Genomic DNA, 18,539 nt, shown 5'->3' with positions numbered 1-18,539 from the left:
CAATCAACTAGCTCAAAACAAGGTTCAGAATCTTAAAATAAATTGTTTAAGCCTTTGTTATTTTTAGTATGAGCAAAAACTACCAGCTCAAACAGAAGATATTTATGATGTTTTTTAACTTTTTGTAAGAAACAGAACTGAATCACAAATTGTAAGTTGTAATACTTTTTGAAGGGATACTACACCATGGTTGTAGTATATCTGTGAATATATAGAAGTAAAGTTACCCATTATTAAAAAAAAAAATAAAAATCAACTAGCACATTCCTACACATCGGGAGATATACATACAAGACACCAATTAAGTCGATCTACCAGTACATTAGTGTGTGATTTTGACAAAAAAAAATAAAAGAACATTACAGAAAAAAGAGAAGTGCAACACAAGCTCTCACGACAACCCCTCTTTCTATGTCAGGGCAATTTGCGAATTAAACAGGTTATCCACAACGATTGTCTGTTTTACTCTTGCTGCTTTCGATTGGAGCTCCAAGGAACAGATTACACTAACGTGTGTACAGAGACCTACAGATCAACACAGAGATAGGAGATGATGGATCCTGCTCTCCTTTTCGTTCTTGGACTCACTTTCCACTTCTCCACAAGAACTTTCTTTATATTTGTGCAGCTTGTTATCATCGTGGCTACTCCAGCAGCGGTAATACCAGGGCAATAGACCATGTGGCTAGTTTCCAACAAGGTACACCTATTAGCAATATAACTTAGACCTACATCAGTTATTTGACGACAGTGAGACAACACAATATCCCTCAGCAAGGGACATCCTTCACCTAGCTCCACCATGGCCATATCACCCAAATCCTGTCAAAATTTGTGCTTTAGTATTCAGTGCGGAATGGAGATAAAAAAGATACAGTTGTTTGGTCTATCAAACATCTTGTATATGGGAGCAGTACGTGTGTGTGTGTTGCATATGGGACTTTATAATATGAGGTTCCTAATGCACTTGTTAAAAGGTGGATTCAGGAGGAAGCAACCATTTTAAGCTCTACCTACACTAAGTAGTTTTAATATAACTTAATGTTGTTATGTAATCACCTTAAAGCAACTAATGTAATTATCCAATAAACTTGGTAAGCATATTCATACCGTCTATGCATCATATACAATGTTTATTCCACTATAAAAAGAGCAAGTATAAGTGGACACACCTGGAGTACACTCACATCCAAGTAACTGAGTTCAGGGCATCCTCTTGCTATGGCAATTATTCCAGCATCCCCAATTTGGTGGCAGCCACTGACATTTAAATGATGCAGAGAGCAACCTTCACCAATAGCCACAAGTGCTTCATCCCCTACTCTGGTAATTAAATAGAAGCTAAGACTTATTAGAGGCAAATTACCAGTAATACGGTAGTTAAGTAGCAACCTTTGATAAAGAAGCAATTCAATGTATATGTTACTAAAGCAAGTAACCATCGAGACACAATTTTTGTTGAAATTTGCAGTGTAGAACATTTTCCATCGGACTCGGGGCCAGGAAGTTTTAAAGAAGTAGATAGATGAAAAATGTACCTACACAATCTTCATCTTCAAATGGACAAGCGACCTCTTGCAGCACCAAAGGCGCCACAAGGAGCACAACAATTCCCATATAAAAAAAAATGCTCATCTTAAAGAGCATTCAAGTATAATTTAAAGGATTAGTAAAAGTAATGCAAGCAAGGAAGAGGCTGTCTGACAATTTTATTAGCCGAGACTTGATGATTGAGAAACAAAAAAAATAGAAAGCAATATTAGTTGAGAAAGAGATAATCACGTACCTATCGCAGAATCGGAGGCTAAGGTCTGTAAGAAATTTACAGTTCTCGCCAACAGCTATAATTCCCTTATTTCCAACCTTCAAATCAGATGAAAAGAGCAGTATTATCAAATAAAAGAATTGAGTTTTGGGCATAAAGTGCAAAGGAGACTGCACAAATTAGATTTCACTAACAATAGATCGGAAAGAATGAAAAGGGAAACAAGGAGTGCTGTTAGGACTTCAATGGACTACTCAGGTCTCTTGAATGCTATGGTAATATAGTCTACAGAGAAGGCACATAACAGTGATGTGTTCAATTAAAGGGACTTAAAAGGGCAGGAAGTGAACATAACTTGAGATGGACTTGGAAGCAGATTTCAAATGTTAAAGGAAGATTGACTCGTGTGGCAGCATATGAGGATAGTTTAATAAAGAAGATAAACTTATCCAGCAAGTGCTAACTTTGTAAGAAAGAGATGGAAGACAACTGTCACATTTTTCTACATTGCATATTTCTCTCACAACCATACTAATGTTCCTGCACATCTTTAAGCTTATGTGGAGAATGCCAAGAACTCCCAGGGAGCTTCCACTCAGTAGGAATGGAAGAGACATCAATAAGAAACAAAAAAGGGTACGAACTACAGTACCAGCATGCACTAGATGGGGCAATATGAAAGGAAAAGAACTTGTGTTAGCTACTACTGTTCGTCTTTTACTCTCTTATTGTTGTAAAGTTGGATTCACGTCGGATGAGGTTCTATGTTTGGAGAATTGATTCATATCAGATGAGATTAGTCTCTTAGATTAATTCAGTGACTTCAGGTATAGAGAGTCTGATTTGTGTACATAGTAAAACACTAGAACTGGAGGAATGCTCTTGCTTTTGTCAGCTGATGTATTAGAAAAGTTCAGCTGGTGCTTCTGGATCCCTAGTGTACATGTGCAGCACCATCTCGGTGCTGTAACTAATGATATCTTAGAATCTTTACTGATCAAAAAAATGCATAGGCCTCCAGCAATATGCAACACCTCCACGTGTAAAGATATCCTGTAACTTTGACATCACTAGAGAACAAGATAGAAATCCATATTTAAGAGGAAGTAATGAGGGACAGAAATTATTAAAGCACCTCATAACATCGACGGATGTGGAGCCTTTTGAGGTTGCAGCATCCTCTGGCTATAGAACATATGGCTTCGTCCCCAATACTAGCACAATCTACCAAATGTAAAGCTTGCAAGAACTTGCATCCTTTGCCAATCTCAGACAATGCAAAATTACCAATTCTTTGACAATACAGCAAGGCCAACTCAGACAGATGCCTACATTACGAAGCCAAAACTCAAATTAGGACCCTTTGACTTCTTAGAAAAAGGAAGGACAAAAAACTCAAGACAGGACCAGGACAGAATTTTAAAGGGATGCAAACTGTATAAGATTCATGAATTTCACGAGTATTATTAATAAGATGAGCCGAGCATAACATAAAGAGCAGTAATCAATCAATCGGTGAAACCAATAAATACGGTTCAACAGTTTGCTAGTCATAATAGATTAGGTTTTCAGTCTTCATTTTTAAAGAAAAAGAGAAGAAAGAAATTGGAGGATACTAAACGATGAAAAAAGACAGAATTTCATATTAGACAATGAAATTACTGCCAATCGTCTATGAGCACAAACATAAATTTTACTGCCCACGTCTTCTTGAAAGAAATAACATCATTTTCAGAGGAAGTATATATGCCGAAATCAATAAAACATAAGAGAACTGCAATTTACCATTCTGATTCAGCATATTATCCTAATGCTAAAAGGTAGTTTCACACTTTTCTCTATCAAATTGTAATACTAGATCAGCCCACATCCTACTGTAAGCCTCTTTGAAAGTGGTAAAACTTCAATGCATTCCGCATTAATTATCTAACTCAATAGATCCAGAAATCTGGCTGTCAACATGGATGAAACCATTCCCTGGAGTTTGGAAAAGTACAGCATTTTGTTTCATGAAGTAATATTGACAGAAATAGAATAACATGATTGTCGCATGAGCTTTGGAATAACAGAGAACTCAATTTGGTCTAATTTGTGAGTAGAATACTCTTCTAAAGAATGTGTTCAAGAAAATCACGTTAAAAATCCAATATAAGCACTCCATCAATAATCTGCTATAATTGTTCTATGAAGCATTTTTTTCTGTTACAAATTAAACTCAAGCAAGAGCACTGCATTTCTATTTGATAAAATAGCAAATTTTCCATTAACAGAGCGCCTAAAATCTTAGGTGCAAAAGTAGTTCCATCAGCACCAATTTTGAGCTGCTTCTTTTAATGCTTATTTTTTGGAAACCTCTAAATGTAATTCTAAACATTTACTAAATACTCACATAATTGCTTCTCATGCTAAACACACTCCTCAAATGCACCACACTCAATGCATGTGGCCTTAAAAATATAAGCAGTTTACACGAATCTATCTTGATTTCAGTGAACAAGGAGAAGGGGGAAAAGTAAACACTGGGTCTTTTTGCCTTCAACAACTAAAATTCAACATAAAGGTTGAAAAGAAATTCAAAATAAAGCACAAGGTGAAAAGCGTACGTGCAAGATCTTGCAATAGACTCCAGTCCATATGTTCCTATATTGTGGCAGCCATTAACCTCAAGATGCGTGAGCCCAGTGCAACCAACTGCAACTGCTTCCAAGCCTTTGTCACTTAAGAAAGTACAATCATTCAAGGTAAGAGATTTCAACCGTTTGCACCCTTTACCAATAGCACACAGACTCCTGAAAAAATATGCATGAAGATATGCATAAAGATATAGGTCAGATTGTGAAAACCAATCATCCCAGCACATGCTTTGATAAATTTTTGTTTGCAACTATTGCCATAAAAAGACAGTCAGCAACACAGTTTAAATCAAGTTATTATCTGTTCTCTATATTCAGGAATTATTTTTTTAGCAAAGATGGAATTGAAAATTTAAAGAGTAGGTATTAACATTGCATAATCTGAACACTGGAAAAGCTATTGGTTAAGGAAATTGTATTCATGCCTAAAATATAGATTTACATTAGAAAAGCTTACATGATAGAAGTTATGATCATGCTGCTGGTAAGGTAAAAAAAAAAAATTCAAATAGGGAAGACAACTGGAATAAACAACTAACTTGTCCGTAAATATTTGGAAACTGTAAAGAGCCAACAACTCCAGCGACAAACAGCAAGTGCCAACGCCTTGGAGAGCACCATCTGTGACATTGACGCATTGTAGCTTCAGAACCTTCAATTGAGGGCATCCTTGGGCAACAGCAAGTACACCTTTATCATGGATACACTCTGAGTCTAGTGACAAGGACTCCAAAGATCTACAATGAGATCCCACAGCTTCCAAGGACGTGTCAGTTACTTTTGCACAGGCAGCCAAACTAATAGATTTCAACGTCTTCCCGGAACCATCTACCAATTTAATGAAGCCTGCGTCAGTTAGGCCTTCACAGAACCGCAAATTCAAATCTTCAAGTTGCTTAGAGAACTCCCCAACAGCTGCTAGACCTTGATCTCCAACATAACAGCCCTTTAAGAGGTACAGGAAACTAAAGCTTCTCAGACCTTTGATAACATCCACATCATATACTTGAATTCCAAAACAGCTTGAAACAGATCAATAAAATAACCATGAGGAAACAAAGTTCTAAAATGACCAGATATTTACCTGTAAATCCAAAGACTTCAAAAATATACACTTTTCAGCTATAGACCTCAGCCCCACATGTGTCACATTGGAGCACCATATTAAGCTCAGCTTTTCAAGCTTACTGAAGCCAGCAGCAACAGCAGCCAACCCAGCATCTGACAAACAGTAAGATTCTGTTTCATTGTCTTCCGAACCATTTGTTTCGGCCAGGGAATGGATCTTTAGAGCTGAAATAACGGAATGATCAGCGCCACGCCTTCTTCCCTGCAATGGGTATACAAAAGAAACAATAAGTTTAGACTTTCAAGATGAATGTAGCTTCCCGGTACAAGCTCGGAAATTCACCTGTGAGCCTAACAAATAATATAACACACAAACCTTTAGAAAATGCTTTTTTGGCACCACAAATTTGAAAAAAGCATAACCCATGTCTCACAAACCGAAGGCAGAGGAATTCGCTTGTGAACCTAACAAATACTGGAGTCACTTATATTACCACTAAATGTGAAACTTTTTTTTAATAGGTATTAATGTGAATTTAATATGGTGATTGTTTTGCCCAGTGAAGTCAGATCGCCCTGCAGAATTAATACCAGTAAATGCGTCAAACTCAAATGAAACATACTCATTGCAAGGTGACACAACAATTAGCAGAGGCAGCTTATCACCAATAATCAAAGAAGGTGCATCGATTCTTTTTTTAGTCAAGGAAAAAAGGTGCATCAATCTTTCTTTTTTTTTTTTGAACTTAGTAACTTGGTATTACATCACAACCAGTACATGGGTTGTACTGAAACCTTATATACATATGTACTGCAAATTTCACTGCCCTGAACCTAAATTGAGTCTAGAACATCAACTATAGAGACAGTTTCATTTCAGTATACCTGGGTACACCAAAAACATAAGAAATAATGCAGTTTAGTTTAACATTCTGCACACTATTCTCTATGCTCTCAAAACACCAAGAATTCCTCTCTTTCCAGGTTGACCACCATATAGCATCAGGGATAATTCTCCAATCTATCTCTGTTTTTAGCATGTACTCCTGCTTTAAAACGCGCTCATACAAGCTAGAGTAGGGAATTAAATTAATTCCAAGGGAAGATATTTGGATGGAGGACTTCCTTGAAAGCTTTATTCACTGGGCTATATCCTTTGTAGTTAATAAGGAAGCATATGGCTGATTACTTCACTCTCTGGAACTTTGCAGTTATGGGGCTATCATAGTTAGAGGACCATCCAAAGATTGGAACACTTCCTAAATTGGAGTTATCCATCCACAATTTAAATCTAAAGCTTCTCATAGTGATTTGCAGTTATTGGGCTATCATACTTAGAGGACTATCCAAAGATTGGAACACTTCCTAAATTGGAGTTATCTTGTCGCAATTTAAATTCTAAAGCTTCTCATAGTGATTTCGCAGTGCAGAAAGGGTCTAGTTAATGTATTGGCAGTGCAGAAAGGGTCTAGTTAATGTATCTTTTCTTTTGGGTTCTTCTATTACTTTTTCAATAAAGCTGATAAAAACCATCATCCGTCTGGACATCTGTGTGAAAGAATGAAGTCGCATAATATTCAATATGCAGATGACATTCTAATTGTTTGTGAAGCGGAAGAGTGTCAAGTTATATACATGAGAGACGTCCTTATACTTTTTGAAGCCATCTCTGGGCTTCACATCAACGGGAGGAAAAGCCGTATATTTCCAGTCAATGAGGTTCCAAACATTCAAATTTTGAAAGACATATTATGTATGCGATTGGGAGTCAAAAGCAAATCAATAAATATCTGGAATGGTGTGCTAGAAAGATGTGAGAAGAAGATGACCATGTTGCTGATGTTCATACAATATTGCCGCCTCATAACAAGCATGAGTTCTTCAGGCTACTAAACATGTACAGAATCCTACCATGGTCTTGTTTTTAGTATTAGTGGACTTAGGTTTTACTTGGTCAATTTCTTTATTTTACTATTGGGACACATTTCCAATTGTTTCTCCATTAAGTGTTTATAGCTATCTTTCAGCCTTAGCAGTTCAGCTGTAAGCTTATAAAACAGCATTAGGTCTTCTTGTTTTCAACAATTTGAATCAAGCAATAAAAAGTCTTCATTTCTCATAGCTCTGTCTATTGATTTTACTCTTGTTTACGACACAAAAATCGTGAAAATTTAGAATCAAGCATCAAAAGTCTTGTATCGAGCACCATAATTTTACTTAGATAAATACAACAACAATATAGCTTAATCTCACAAGTAGGGTCCGAGAAGGGTAGAGTGTACATAGACCACCTTACCCTACCTCACAAAGGTAGAGAGGTTGTTTCTGAAAGTCCTCTGACTCAGATAATGAATATCAAAGAACATACCCTAGAAAACAAGACATAACAAATACTAGAGGAAGCTTACATAGCATTCAAGAAAAAGGAACAATAACAACAAAATAATGTGATAACCAAACCAGAAAAAACAACACAAAACAAGAAATTATGTGAGTACCGCTAAAGGAGGAACAAGTACGGGGCAACAAACTACCACCAAGCCTATCCTACGAGATAGCAAGACAATGCTAAACTACCTATGAACATTACTCTAATTTGCGACCTCCATATTCTCCTATACAAGGTCATGTCCATCGTAAGTTGAAGATGTATTATATCCAATCTAATGACCTCCCCCAATACTTCTTCGGCCCACCTCTACCTCTTCTTAAACCCACTAGTGCAACCTCTCACACCTACTTATTGGAACCTATGCACATCTCCTCTTCACGTGCTCAAACAATCTCAACCTTGCTTCCCTCATCTTGTCTACCACGGAGATCCCTCTTGTCTTGTGTCGAATATCTTTTTTTCCTAATCTCATCACTTCTAGTATATCCACATATTCACCTTAGAATCCTTATTTCCGTAACCCTCATCTTCTGAACAAGAGAAATTTTAATGGAGCAACACTCCACCCATACAACAAAGTCGACCTAACGATTACTTTGTAGAATTTACCTAACCTTATGTGATACCTTCTTATCAAATACAATTCCAAAGGCGAGCCTCCATTTTGTCCATTCCACACCCATACGATGTGTGACATCATTGATTTCTTCATTACTTTGTATAAACAACCCAAGATACTTAAAACTGTCTTTCTTGGGGACAACATGCATACCAAGCCTCACTTCCCCCCAGCCTATTAAATTACATCACTAAACTTACACTTCAAGTGATACAATATCAAATGCGGAAGAACAAAAGAAGCCCTACAATCTAAGAACAAGGAAGTAAAAGCATAGAAAGCTAGATACGATAATGGAAGTATTGAACTAATAGGCAGTGTTGTGAAAGTCGCTCGCCTTTCGCCTTTGGCGACAAGGCGAGGCCCAAACACTGATCTCCAGTGAGGCAATGCGATTTCAAAATGGCGAGCTATGGCAACGTAAAGGCAATAAGGGACATGGCGAGGCGAGGCGACTGGCTTCCCCTATTTAATGTTTTTTAAAAAGATCTGATGCCAAAATTAGGGTCTTTAGTGAACCTTTGCAAGTCTTCCAGTTTTTTGTGAGTCGCGACCGTTTCGAGACCTTCTTCATGTCTATTGCTCAACTCAGCCTTCTTTTTTTGCTTCTTCTGTTCTTCTCTTCTAATTCTTCTCTTCTTTTCTTCTTCTTTCTCTTTTCTGATTTTCAGTAGTAGTGAGTGGTTGAGCGCTCTGTTTTCAGTGGTATTGTGGCAGTGACTAGTGAGCAATATAATCATGATGAAGCGGATATTGATCTTCAAGATTTGAATAATCTTGTAGAAGAAAAGACTTTTAGAGTTCTAGTATTGCTTGTCAATTGTCTTATGAATTATCAGTCATTCAAATTCTAGACTTTTAATATCTACTATTAGTTTTTGAATTGAAATATTTGCTAATATATGTTATTGCTCTCAAGATTTTGGATATTTATATATGCAATTAAAATTTCAAATATTTGATATCAATTGGCACCTCAATTCAAAAAGGTGAGCGCCTCACCGCTCACCTTACCCTGTGGCGTGGCAGGAATTTGTCGCCTTTCGCCGTGAAAATCACTGCTAATAGGTAATAATGACTACATCAAAGTCAAAAAATACCAAATAAGCACCTAAACTATACTACACAGACACCCTCAAGAAGAATGATCCTCAAGCAAGCATTCCATCAACATTTTCTAACAACTTGAGGGTGTCTCTATAGTTGCTGGAAAATATTGATGGAATTGCTTGCTTGAGGATCATTCCTTTTGAGGTAATAATGACTATATTAAAGTCAAAAAATACCAAATAAGCACCTAAACTATACTATAGAGACACCCTCAAGAAGAATGATCCTCAAGCAAGCATTCCATCAATATTTTCTAGCAACTTGAGGGTGTCTCTATAATTGCTAGAAAATATTGATGGAATGCTTGCTTGAGGATCATTCCTTTTGAGGGTGTCTCTATAGTTGCTAGAAAATATTGATGGAATTGCTTGCTTGAGGATCATTCCTTTTGAGGGTGTCTCTATAGTTTAGCTGCTTCTTTGGTATTCTTAATAAGAAGTTTTGACTTTAATATAGTCATTGTTGCCTATTAGTTCCATTCTTGTGTCTAGCTTTCTATATTTACTTCCTTATTCTTAGAGTATAGGGTTTCTTTTGTTCTCCGCATTCGATATCATCAGTGTAGGTCTTGCTCAACCAGAAGCCTTAAGTCACTGGGGTTCTTCTCTGAACCTCCACCTAGCATTAACTCCACCGCAAATCTCGTTAATCATTACCATGGCACCTCACCTTGGATATAACATGTCAATTCATCCATCAACAAGGCAAACAGAAACTCTAAAAAGTTGATCCCTGATGCAATTCCAACACAACAGAAAAGTGCTCTGAGTCCTCACATGGGTCTTGGCTCCATCACACATATCTGTAATCTCCCTAGTGTATGCCATCGGAACACCTCTAGCCTCCAAGCATCTCTATAAAACCTCCCTTGAGATTTTGAATATCCCTTTTTCTAGGTCAATGAACACTATATGTGAGCCTTTCTTCCTCTCCCTATACTGCTTCACTAATCAGCTCACGAGATGGATGACTTTTGTAGCAGATTTAACTACGATAAATGTCAATTTGATTTATTTCAGGAGAAAAAACTGAGGGTTAACATGAAACATCATGATCACCAATTCCTAACTTGATGGTAAACTTTGAAGTCCCGATCTAGATTTTAGAGTTCCTATCCTCAATTGTCATATACATAATCTTTCACTATTTATATCTCGGAAGATATACACAATAATAACATAAACGAATAACATTGTTAGGAAAGAAAAAAGAAAAAAACAATCATTCCAAATAATTAAGAGCAAAACTAGAATTCTGAGCATAACATTCCCAATTGGAATGCATTAGACATCCCAATCTTAAATTTGAGACCTAGACACTCAAAATATAGAGGTTGCATACAAGCTAATCAATAAATATGTGAAATCGTCGCATAGTGAATTCAAAAGCTTACAAGTGGAACCGGGAGAGAAATGGATAGTCTCTCGTCGACAAACACATTCCGGACATTGACGAAGCGGCGAGCGAGCAGTTTAATAAACACATCAGGGCAGCCAGAGGCACCAATTCGTAAAGTGAGACGACTGAGACGCTCGAGACGGAGCCAACGCTTGCAGACAAGTGCACAAGCGTCACGGCTTGATTTTGATTCCAGATGCCGGAAAATATCGAGAATCAGCTCATCCGGCAGGATTTGATTGATCCAATCACGCCCTCTCATTGAATTTACCTACTTCTTCTGCATCTATATGACCTTATAAATACACAAATTCGCAGCTGAATCTCGATTTCAAATACGTCAAAGAGAGGAAATGAGAGATTCGATGAGTCGAGATATGGATGTGGTATCAGGTGAGTCGGGTCGGTCGAACTTGCCCGTCAGTTGTTGACAAGGATCGATCGATCAATCAGCGAAGACACAATTTCCCATTTTAGCCTTGGGAAATTTATTCTTTCTCGGATAACTTATTGCAATATATAGGGGTATCTTTGTAATTTTGCGATATGGTGGCATTATGAGATGACATCGGAGATCAACCATAAAATAAGTGCCGAAATGTGCACGTTAAGGTATTTTGTAACACTATGCAGCGTTTTCAAAAATGTTTTGCTAAAAGTGCTTCTGAGACGTAGATCGATTGCACGTAAATTTTAAATTTTGGGAAGTATATAAGATTCAAGTATAAAAATGTAAGTTCTTTGGGCATAAAAACGTAGGCGTTTTTAATGAAAAAATTGAACCTTTTTTGCTTTAAATTATATTCATTATTATTGTTTTAATGATATTTCTCAAATAGTAATTTTAATACATTAAGTTGTTAACTATTGTTTTAAATTTTTTCCATATATTCAACTTTTTATGTCACTTTATTCTTGAGTATCTGAGTTGAACATGTTGAGTTGAGTACCTTTGAGTAGAGTAGAGTATCTTTGAGTTGAGTATCTTATTCTTTAATTGAGTTTAGTTGAGTGAGCGGAGAAGAGGTAAATATATTTCCTTTTTATCAAGTTCAAATTTATGTTTATACTTTAAAATTTTCCTTACATGCTCGTACATTTCACGTATTGAGTCATTTGGCATGTATCTTTTCATGATGCAGATACAGGTAATCAGGGTCATCAACAGGAGTTCCGTTGATACCACATTGAGTTCGAGTTAGTTATGGTGCGTCTCCTTACTTTCGAAAGATTTCATTTACTTTTCAGTTTTGTCAAGATGTCGTGGGTCTTGTCCCGACTTTCATCTGGAGGCTTCATAGATAGACAGTAGGGTTTTAGAAGTCTGTTTCATTTATCTTGTTAAATGTTTTAAAGACTTGAGATGCATATTTCTAGCGAGTTAAATATATTATTTTATTCAAATTTACGAATTTTGTAATTTAGTTCAATATATTTTATTCAGTCTTAAGTTTTGTATGTTTGAGTTAGTTTTTTCGCTTGTAGTGAGCCATGATAAGGGTTGCTTGGGGACTAACAATGTTTCTCGAGTATCGACCACGTTCAAGGTGTAGACTCGGATTATGACATCTTCAATAATTAAAAATGTGAAATGAGAAGATTCTTATTATTATTTTACTATCTTATTTTTGAATTTATATTGTTACATGTTGTTTCTTTAGCATCGTTATCTTATTATCTTGTTATTTCTTCTTCTTTTTATTTTTTATTTTATTCTCTTTGTCTCAAAAATATAGAATCAATTTCTCTACCTTTTCAATATAAGAATAAAATTTGTGTGCACTTTATTCTCTCTAATTTACTCGTGCGATTACCATGAATTTATTATTGTTGAGATCTATGGCATAACAGATTTTGTAGGCTTTAAAAAAAAATTGAAAATAAGCAATAAAGTACCATCTTTTCTCTATTTATAAGGATAAGGAAAAGTTGGAAAATTAACAATTAAAATTGACATGTTTGAAGTGTGATCACTTAAATGGATCTTCTGTTTTTGCTAATTAGGAGCAATTAACTGAAACCTGAAATTACATATCTATTATCATAAACTGTACATGCAAAGCTGGATACAAATAACTACAAATTACATTACATTTATTAATAGATAAATATAACTAGATCGTGCTCATTCAGTAGAAGCATTTTTAATATTTACATAACAAGCTTGATACCAGTTGAAGACACACAAACATTAACAGAGAGAGAGAGAGAACAACGTATTAATCACATTACATAAGATCAATAGAATTCGCGGTCAGGCAATAACAGTGGAGCCACAAGTGACCAAACATACAGTCCAGCAGTAACCCATTCCGTGCATATGCGAACCCAAAGTGATGTCCAGCCGACATCAATTAGCTCTGAACTCTCAGAACTGCTAGTCCACCCAGAAAGAAGCATTGCGGAATACATGCTAGCCAGAGCAAATATCAGATGGAAGAATGTGTAGGAGTAGCTCACTGGCCGTGCTTCTGGTGATCCTTTCCCAGATTCCAGCTCCTCGGAAGCAAGAAGAGATTTCTTCTCACCTACAACTGAAGACTGGTATTTGTAAATATGCAGATGAAGAAATTCTACAGCAAGTTATCAGCCGCATTATGGATGAGCCCTTTGATGACTGTTGCTCATGTATGGACAGATACAACAGCTTGCGTGGTGTGGGGGACATACCAATACACTTTTGCTTTATATTAGAGTTTTGATATTTTATAGAAACAAGTGGTGTTTCCTATGATTCTGAAGGAGTATTATCTCTACAAATTAGTTAACAATTTAACAATCTCAATTCACATAATCACATACAAACTCTATGACAAATATTACATGCTAGAAAAAATTTAGTGAGCTATGGAAGGAGAGCATTAAAAGGTTTTGGTACCTGATCTGGGAGAAGATGGTGGAGACATAAAAGTTGTTGCAGATCCAGCACGAAGAGCAGAATATAGGACTGAGAGAACAGTTGTAAGCATTCCAAGAACAAGGGTACTTGTTGTTACTGCCTTTGATTTGTTATGGAGCCCATTGCAGACATAATCTCGAGGCTCACTAGAGAGACCACTATAGCAAACATAAGCACAGTAAACAGATATCACAGAAGCTGGCAATAGGCTTCCATTTACCTGGACAAAGTTAAAGGGGAAAATATGATTAGCATAAGTAAGAATACATTAATACAAAAGGCAGAATTTAGCTACCAAAATGATTTCTCTGGATGTATTGTAAAGGAGGTAACCCTAAGGGAGATGTTTCATGTATTCATTGCATATAGATATATGTGCATGTAGTTAGCAAGAGATGATCGGCTTCATAATACATTATGTATATGAAGAATTTCAAAAAACATTATATAGATGTTGTCCCACAGAGCAGAAGTGCCAGGATAGAAGAAAGCATAGCAGAGAGAGCATTTACCTTTGGGTGCAAAGCAATAACAGCAAATGCAAAAGCAAGAATCATGGTCATAACAATGAAGAACACGTTCAGTCCACAGTCATGTCCAGAAGGATTGAACCACATAAATAAAATTCCTGAAAAAACAAATGTTGCTATGTAGCACGCCACAGATACCACAAGTAGAGCAACATACCTGCAAAAGATATGCCAATTTAGTAGATAAAAGTTAAAAAAAAATAAGGTCCGGGGATAAACAATTACAAAAGATAAGAAATTGAACCTACCACTTCTGCTCATCTTTTGCAACCCATGAATCATTCCACGAGTGTGTAGCATCTAATAATATTATCACTTGGATTAACAAAAAGAACCCTGCCCCAAATTTCGAAAGAAAACCTGCGAAGGCAGAAAAATAGACCAAACAGATAAAGTTAAATAAATACATACTTGACACACTACAAAAAAATAGAACATGTTGAGCTGAGAAGCTAGAGGAAAGTGTACTTATTGGAAAAAATAACTGGAGAAAAAGTGATCTGTCAAAACAAGCTGGTTATTTTCCCTAGTACATATTCTGTTCCATCACGTACTTACTACACATACTTATGTTTTCTTGAGAAGTCATCTGATAATTTGAAGAAGGATCCTTCTAAAGTTTGGTAAACCTGGGTGAGTTGAAATCCCGAGTCTTCTGAATTTCAGTTGATTTTATGTAGGTGTATACGAAAGAAAAAAAAAATTAAAATGCCGAGCAGCAAATTAACTTCAGGAAGGCCCGCAGGGGTTCGGTATAGTGGTAAGAGCAACATGTTTTTTCCGTAATAGAAATTGCTAGTTGTTCACGTGATGTGTGGGCATGGCATCGATTCGAACCCTGCTGCAAATAAAAACCTGATATTTAAGTGAAGAAGGATAGAGGGGTGTGCCTAGTATCCATCGAGTTACGAACCATATGCCACTAGGGAATTTTTCTTATCAGAAAAAACTGCAGGTTAGGGGCGTAGAACTGACCATAAATTGTTATGACACCGTTCGGGAGGAAAAACATGAGTGCAACAAGCAACACCCAGATCACCAATTTAGCAACCCATCCACCGTGATGCAAACAGTCGCGCCTATCATTTTGATCCTTGATACCAATCATTATAAGTGCAAGCACTCCAAAAAACAAGAAATTCCCCAAACTGACACGAAGAACAGCTTGTGCTTGAAACCATTCCCTCGATAAATTGTCCGAAGTGTTTATCCCTACAACCAACCAACCAACATATGAAATAATTAGTAAGATACGCAAGTATTATTTTCATCGCTGTAGATAACAGATGTGCATAACATTCTGAAACACTCTATAATTCCGTTCCATTTTCCTAACAGAGACTGCTATTTTTGGTACATTCGTTGTTAGCCAAATTTACAGTCATGAGTCAACTCCTCTATTCTTTATTTAGACCTATAGTTTCTTAAAGATATCTCCCAACCAGCATTTTCAAACCTATAAAACATGATACAAGAGTATTTGATAATGCACTCTCATTAAACAAATACAAAAGAATCAAAAGTACTTTCTCGTTAACTAATTCCTTTTCCAATTTAGTTTATTCTTTTGGAGAATCAGTACTTAATCAAAACTCATATCTGTCACATCAATTTTACCATTACCTTTAAATAACTGTTGCAACTTAGATTTATCTTTTGCAACTTGAAGAAAAAAGTAGCTGTCTCTATATAACCATATTATGAAATTCAGAAGGCGTACTGTAATTGAAGAAAATTGAGGTTTTTTTTTAAGTGCCAGGTAAGCCCAATATCAAAGGATGCACTGTGATATTCTTGTGACTGTACTGAACTGGGATGGAGCATCTTAGCCTAGTGTAATTTACCGAAGAAGGAAACAGAAGTCCTGTACTAGGGCAAGATTCTTGCTTTGAAAGATCTCAAGTATATTAGTATATATTATTGAGTATCATATCAGGTAGAGTTTGGATGCATGTCAAAAAGCAAATTCCGGGAAAAAAATTGCAAGTAGAAATCAGCCAAAAGCAAAGAATTGAAATGACCAGTAACTGAAGCAAACATGAAAACAACTTCACCACCAAATAGTGCGGTATGCATCCAAAAAAAGTTCTTAGTACATTCATAACCAGGTAAGGCATGATAACTAAATCAGTAAAGAGGAGTGATGATTTATGGTTTGAAAATAGCAAGTCTCCCAGAACTGAAAAGGTTTCTGGCCAGAAAGAAGCGTAGGAGATGAACAACAAAAGAGAGGAAAAGACTTTGTAACCCATTGTCATTCTATCTAAAGCTTCTTGATTTCTTCTACTCCTATCAATGCCAAGGAAACTTTGGCTATTATTCTGCCTACTGAATGGAAGTACAATCTAATGCAATTCAAAGACTATCCAAACATGTTCATCATCTCCTAAAGAAACTGCTGAACTGTATAACTACTTCCTAAACCAGAATAAAGTTTCATCATAGCATATTAACAATTTTCATCAATATGGTTCTGGCCTATATACAACTGAAGATGGACCATAAAAGTGAAAGGACATAGCCTAAGCTAATAGCAATTGGTCTTAAGTACAATACTCCATTCATATTAACTTATATACCAATCTTTCCATTTTTGAAGTTCTGTTGAGTCCCACATCAGCTCATTAGGGATGACAAAGGTCTTCTTATATGGACTTGGGCAATCCTTACCTCACGATCTAGCTTTTGGAGTTGAATTAGGCCCAATATCCATTTCATTAAAATGTTCCAATACGTGCTCTGTGTTATTCTTTATACAATTTTCACTAATTCAATTTCAATAACCTATTCAATATGAACTTCGATTCAATCTTATTCTCATACTAAACAAACATTTAGCAAAGTGATTGTGGACTTTCACTAATTCAATTTCAATAACCTATTCAATTTGAACTTCGATTCAATCATCTTCTCATACCAAACAAACATTTAGCGAAGTGATTGTGGACTACCAGCTACGTTCCAATAGTAACTAAAATTTCTCTACCTGCGCAAACTTGATCAGTAAACAGGCAATTCAAAATTCGAAACGATCCATAAAAAGCTAAATTAAAAACACAGAAAAGGCAATTAAACGCTGTTTTGTGGAGAGGAACAGTTTAAGACGATGATATTTACATGAGAAATTCTTGAGGAGAGGAGAAGCGACTTCTCTGATAACCCAAGAGACGATCAAAGAAACACCAAATAGGCCACAATAAGCAAGTCTAGCTGAGCTCCTGGTAACACCTGAGGCTACCGATGTGCAGAGTCCGCATGTCAATGACGCACAGCACGATGCCAAGCACGACATCTCGCACTTCTTCTCCTTCCGCGTGTGTTTGCACTGGAGAGATCCACAAAGTACTCACTTCGTTTCGTTGAAAAATTAAAGAAAACGATGGATGTCGTATAATTTCAACTGGACTTCATTTTATTGGAAAATTTTAGAAATTGGCCCAAGTCAACTAATTATGTGTGGTTTGGCCCAGTTTATAGTATCGTAAAAAGTTTTGAAATCCAATTAAGTTAAAAAAACTTTTAATTAGTGATTAAGTTAATTAGAGTGTAATATTTAAAAATTTTAAACTTTTAAAAGTATTCAATATAAACCTAATATTTCATTGTGTTTCTTGGGGGAATGAATTATAGGTGATAAAAAAGTTTTGAAATCTAAAAAGAGTGACCCTAGTTTTTATTATTAAGTGTACGTGATAAATTTTTAAAAATAGTTAAAACATCCTCAAATTTTTATTTCTGCATTTTCACCTAAAATTAATTAAAATTCTAAAATTTTTAAATAGGAAGATTCTCAAATTAGTTTTTTTTTGTTCTCTTCCAACTGTCGCTTTTTTCACATTTTCTTTTTGCTTCTAATCTTCATACTGCCTCTTCTTCATGTTGGGAATTAAACACACAACACACACAAATAATCTAGAGAAAAGAGAAACGGAACACAAACGGGACACACAAGAATTTAACGTGGTTCGGTTTCCCTACTCCACGACTGTAACAGGAGGATTTTATTTCACTTGTGCTTCTCTGGAATTACAAATACAAGGATCATATTTATAGGAAAGCCAAATGGTTAACCTAGGGTTTCAGTAATGGGTCGGGCCGGCTCACAAGCCTCCACAAAGCCCAACA

General features: G+C 36.1%; 2 protein-coding genes across 3 annotated transcripts; both read right to left on the bottom strand.

Moving 5' to 3' along the window:
* Nucleotides 1-202: 202 nt before the first annotated feature.
* Nucleotides 203-11,413, bottom strand: LOC107021070 (F-box/LRR-repeat protein 4). Of its 2 annotated transcripts, XM_027917988.1 has the most exons (9): nucleotides 10,981-11,113; nucleotides 5,843-6,042; nucleotides 5,483-5,728; nucleotides 4,938-5,344; nucleotides 4,369-4,554; nucleotides 2,901-3,093; nucleotides 1,787-1,863; nucleotides 1,173-1,323; nucleotides 211-822 (listed from the first exon to the last, which is right to left on the bottom strand). In XM_027917988.1, exons 2-9 carry the CDS (start codon nucleotides 5,891-5,893, stop codon nucleotides 526-528), a joined length of 1,608 nt encoding a protein of 535 aa, XP_027773789.1. In that variant the 5' UTR covers nucleotides 5,894-6,042; nucleotides 10,981-11,113; the 3' UTR covers nucleotides 211-525. The 2 variants fall into 2 exon arrangements, with proteins under 2 accessions (XP_015077139.1, XP_027773789.1); XM_015221653.2 differs by lacking the exon at nucleotides 5,843-6,042 and having other exon boundaries at nucleotides 203-822; nucleotides 10,981-11,413.
* Nucleotides 11,414-13,000: 1,587 nt separating this feature from the next.
* Nucleotides 13,001-17,797, bottom strand: LOC107023772 (serine incorporator 3). Its single transcript, XM_015224569.2, has 6 exons — nucleotides 17,532-17,797; nucleotides 15,390-15,626; nucleotides 14,663-14,774; nucleotides 14,397-14,571; nucleotides 13,864-14,104; nucleotides 13,001-13,519 (listed from the first exon to the last, which is right to left on the bottom strand). Exons 1-6 carry the CDS (start codon nucleotides 17,704-17,706, stop codon nucleotides 13,224-13,226), a joined length of 1,236 nt encoding a protein of 411 aa, XP_015080055.1. The 5' UTR covers nucleotides 17,707-17,797; the 3' UTR covers nucleotides 13,001-13,223.
* Between the last annotated feature and the right edge of the window lie 742 nt (nucleotides 17,798-18,539).

The sequence above is a fragment of the Solanum pennellii genome, chromosome 6 (assembly GCF_001406875.1).
Source record: "Solanum pennellii chromosome 6, SPENNV200".
Taxonomy (NCBI): Eukaryota; Viridiplantae; Streptophyta; class Magnoliopsida; order Solanales; family Solanaceae; genus Solanum; species Solanum pennellii.
The sequence above is the reverse complement of the archived record's forward strand: the minus strand, read 5'-3'. Positions and strand labels throughout refer to the sequence as shown.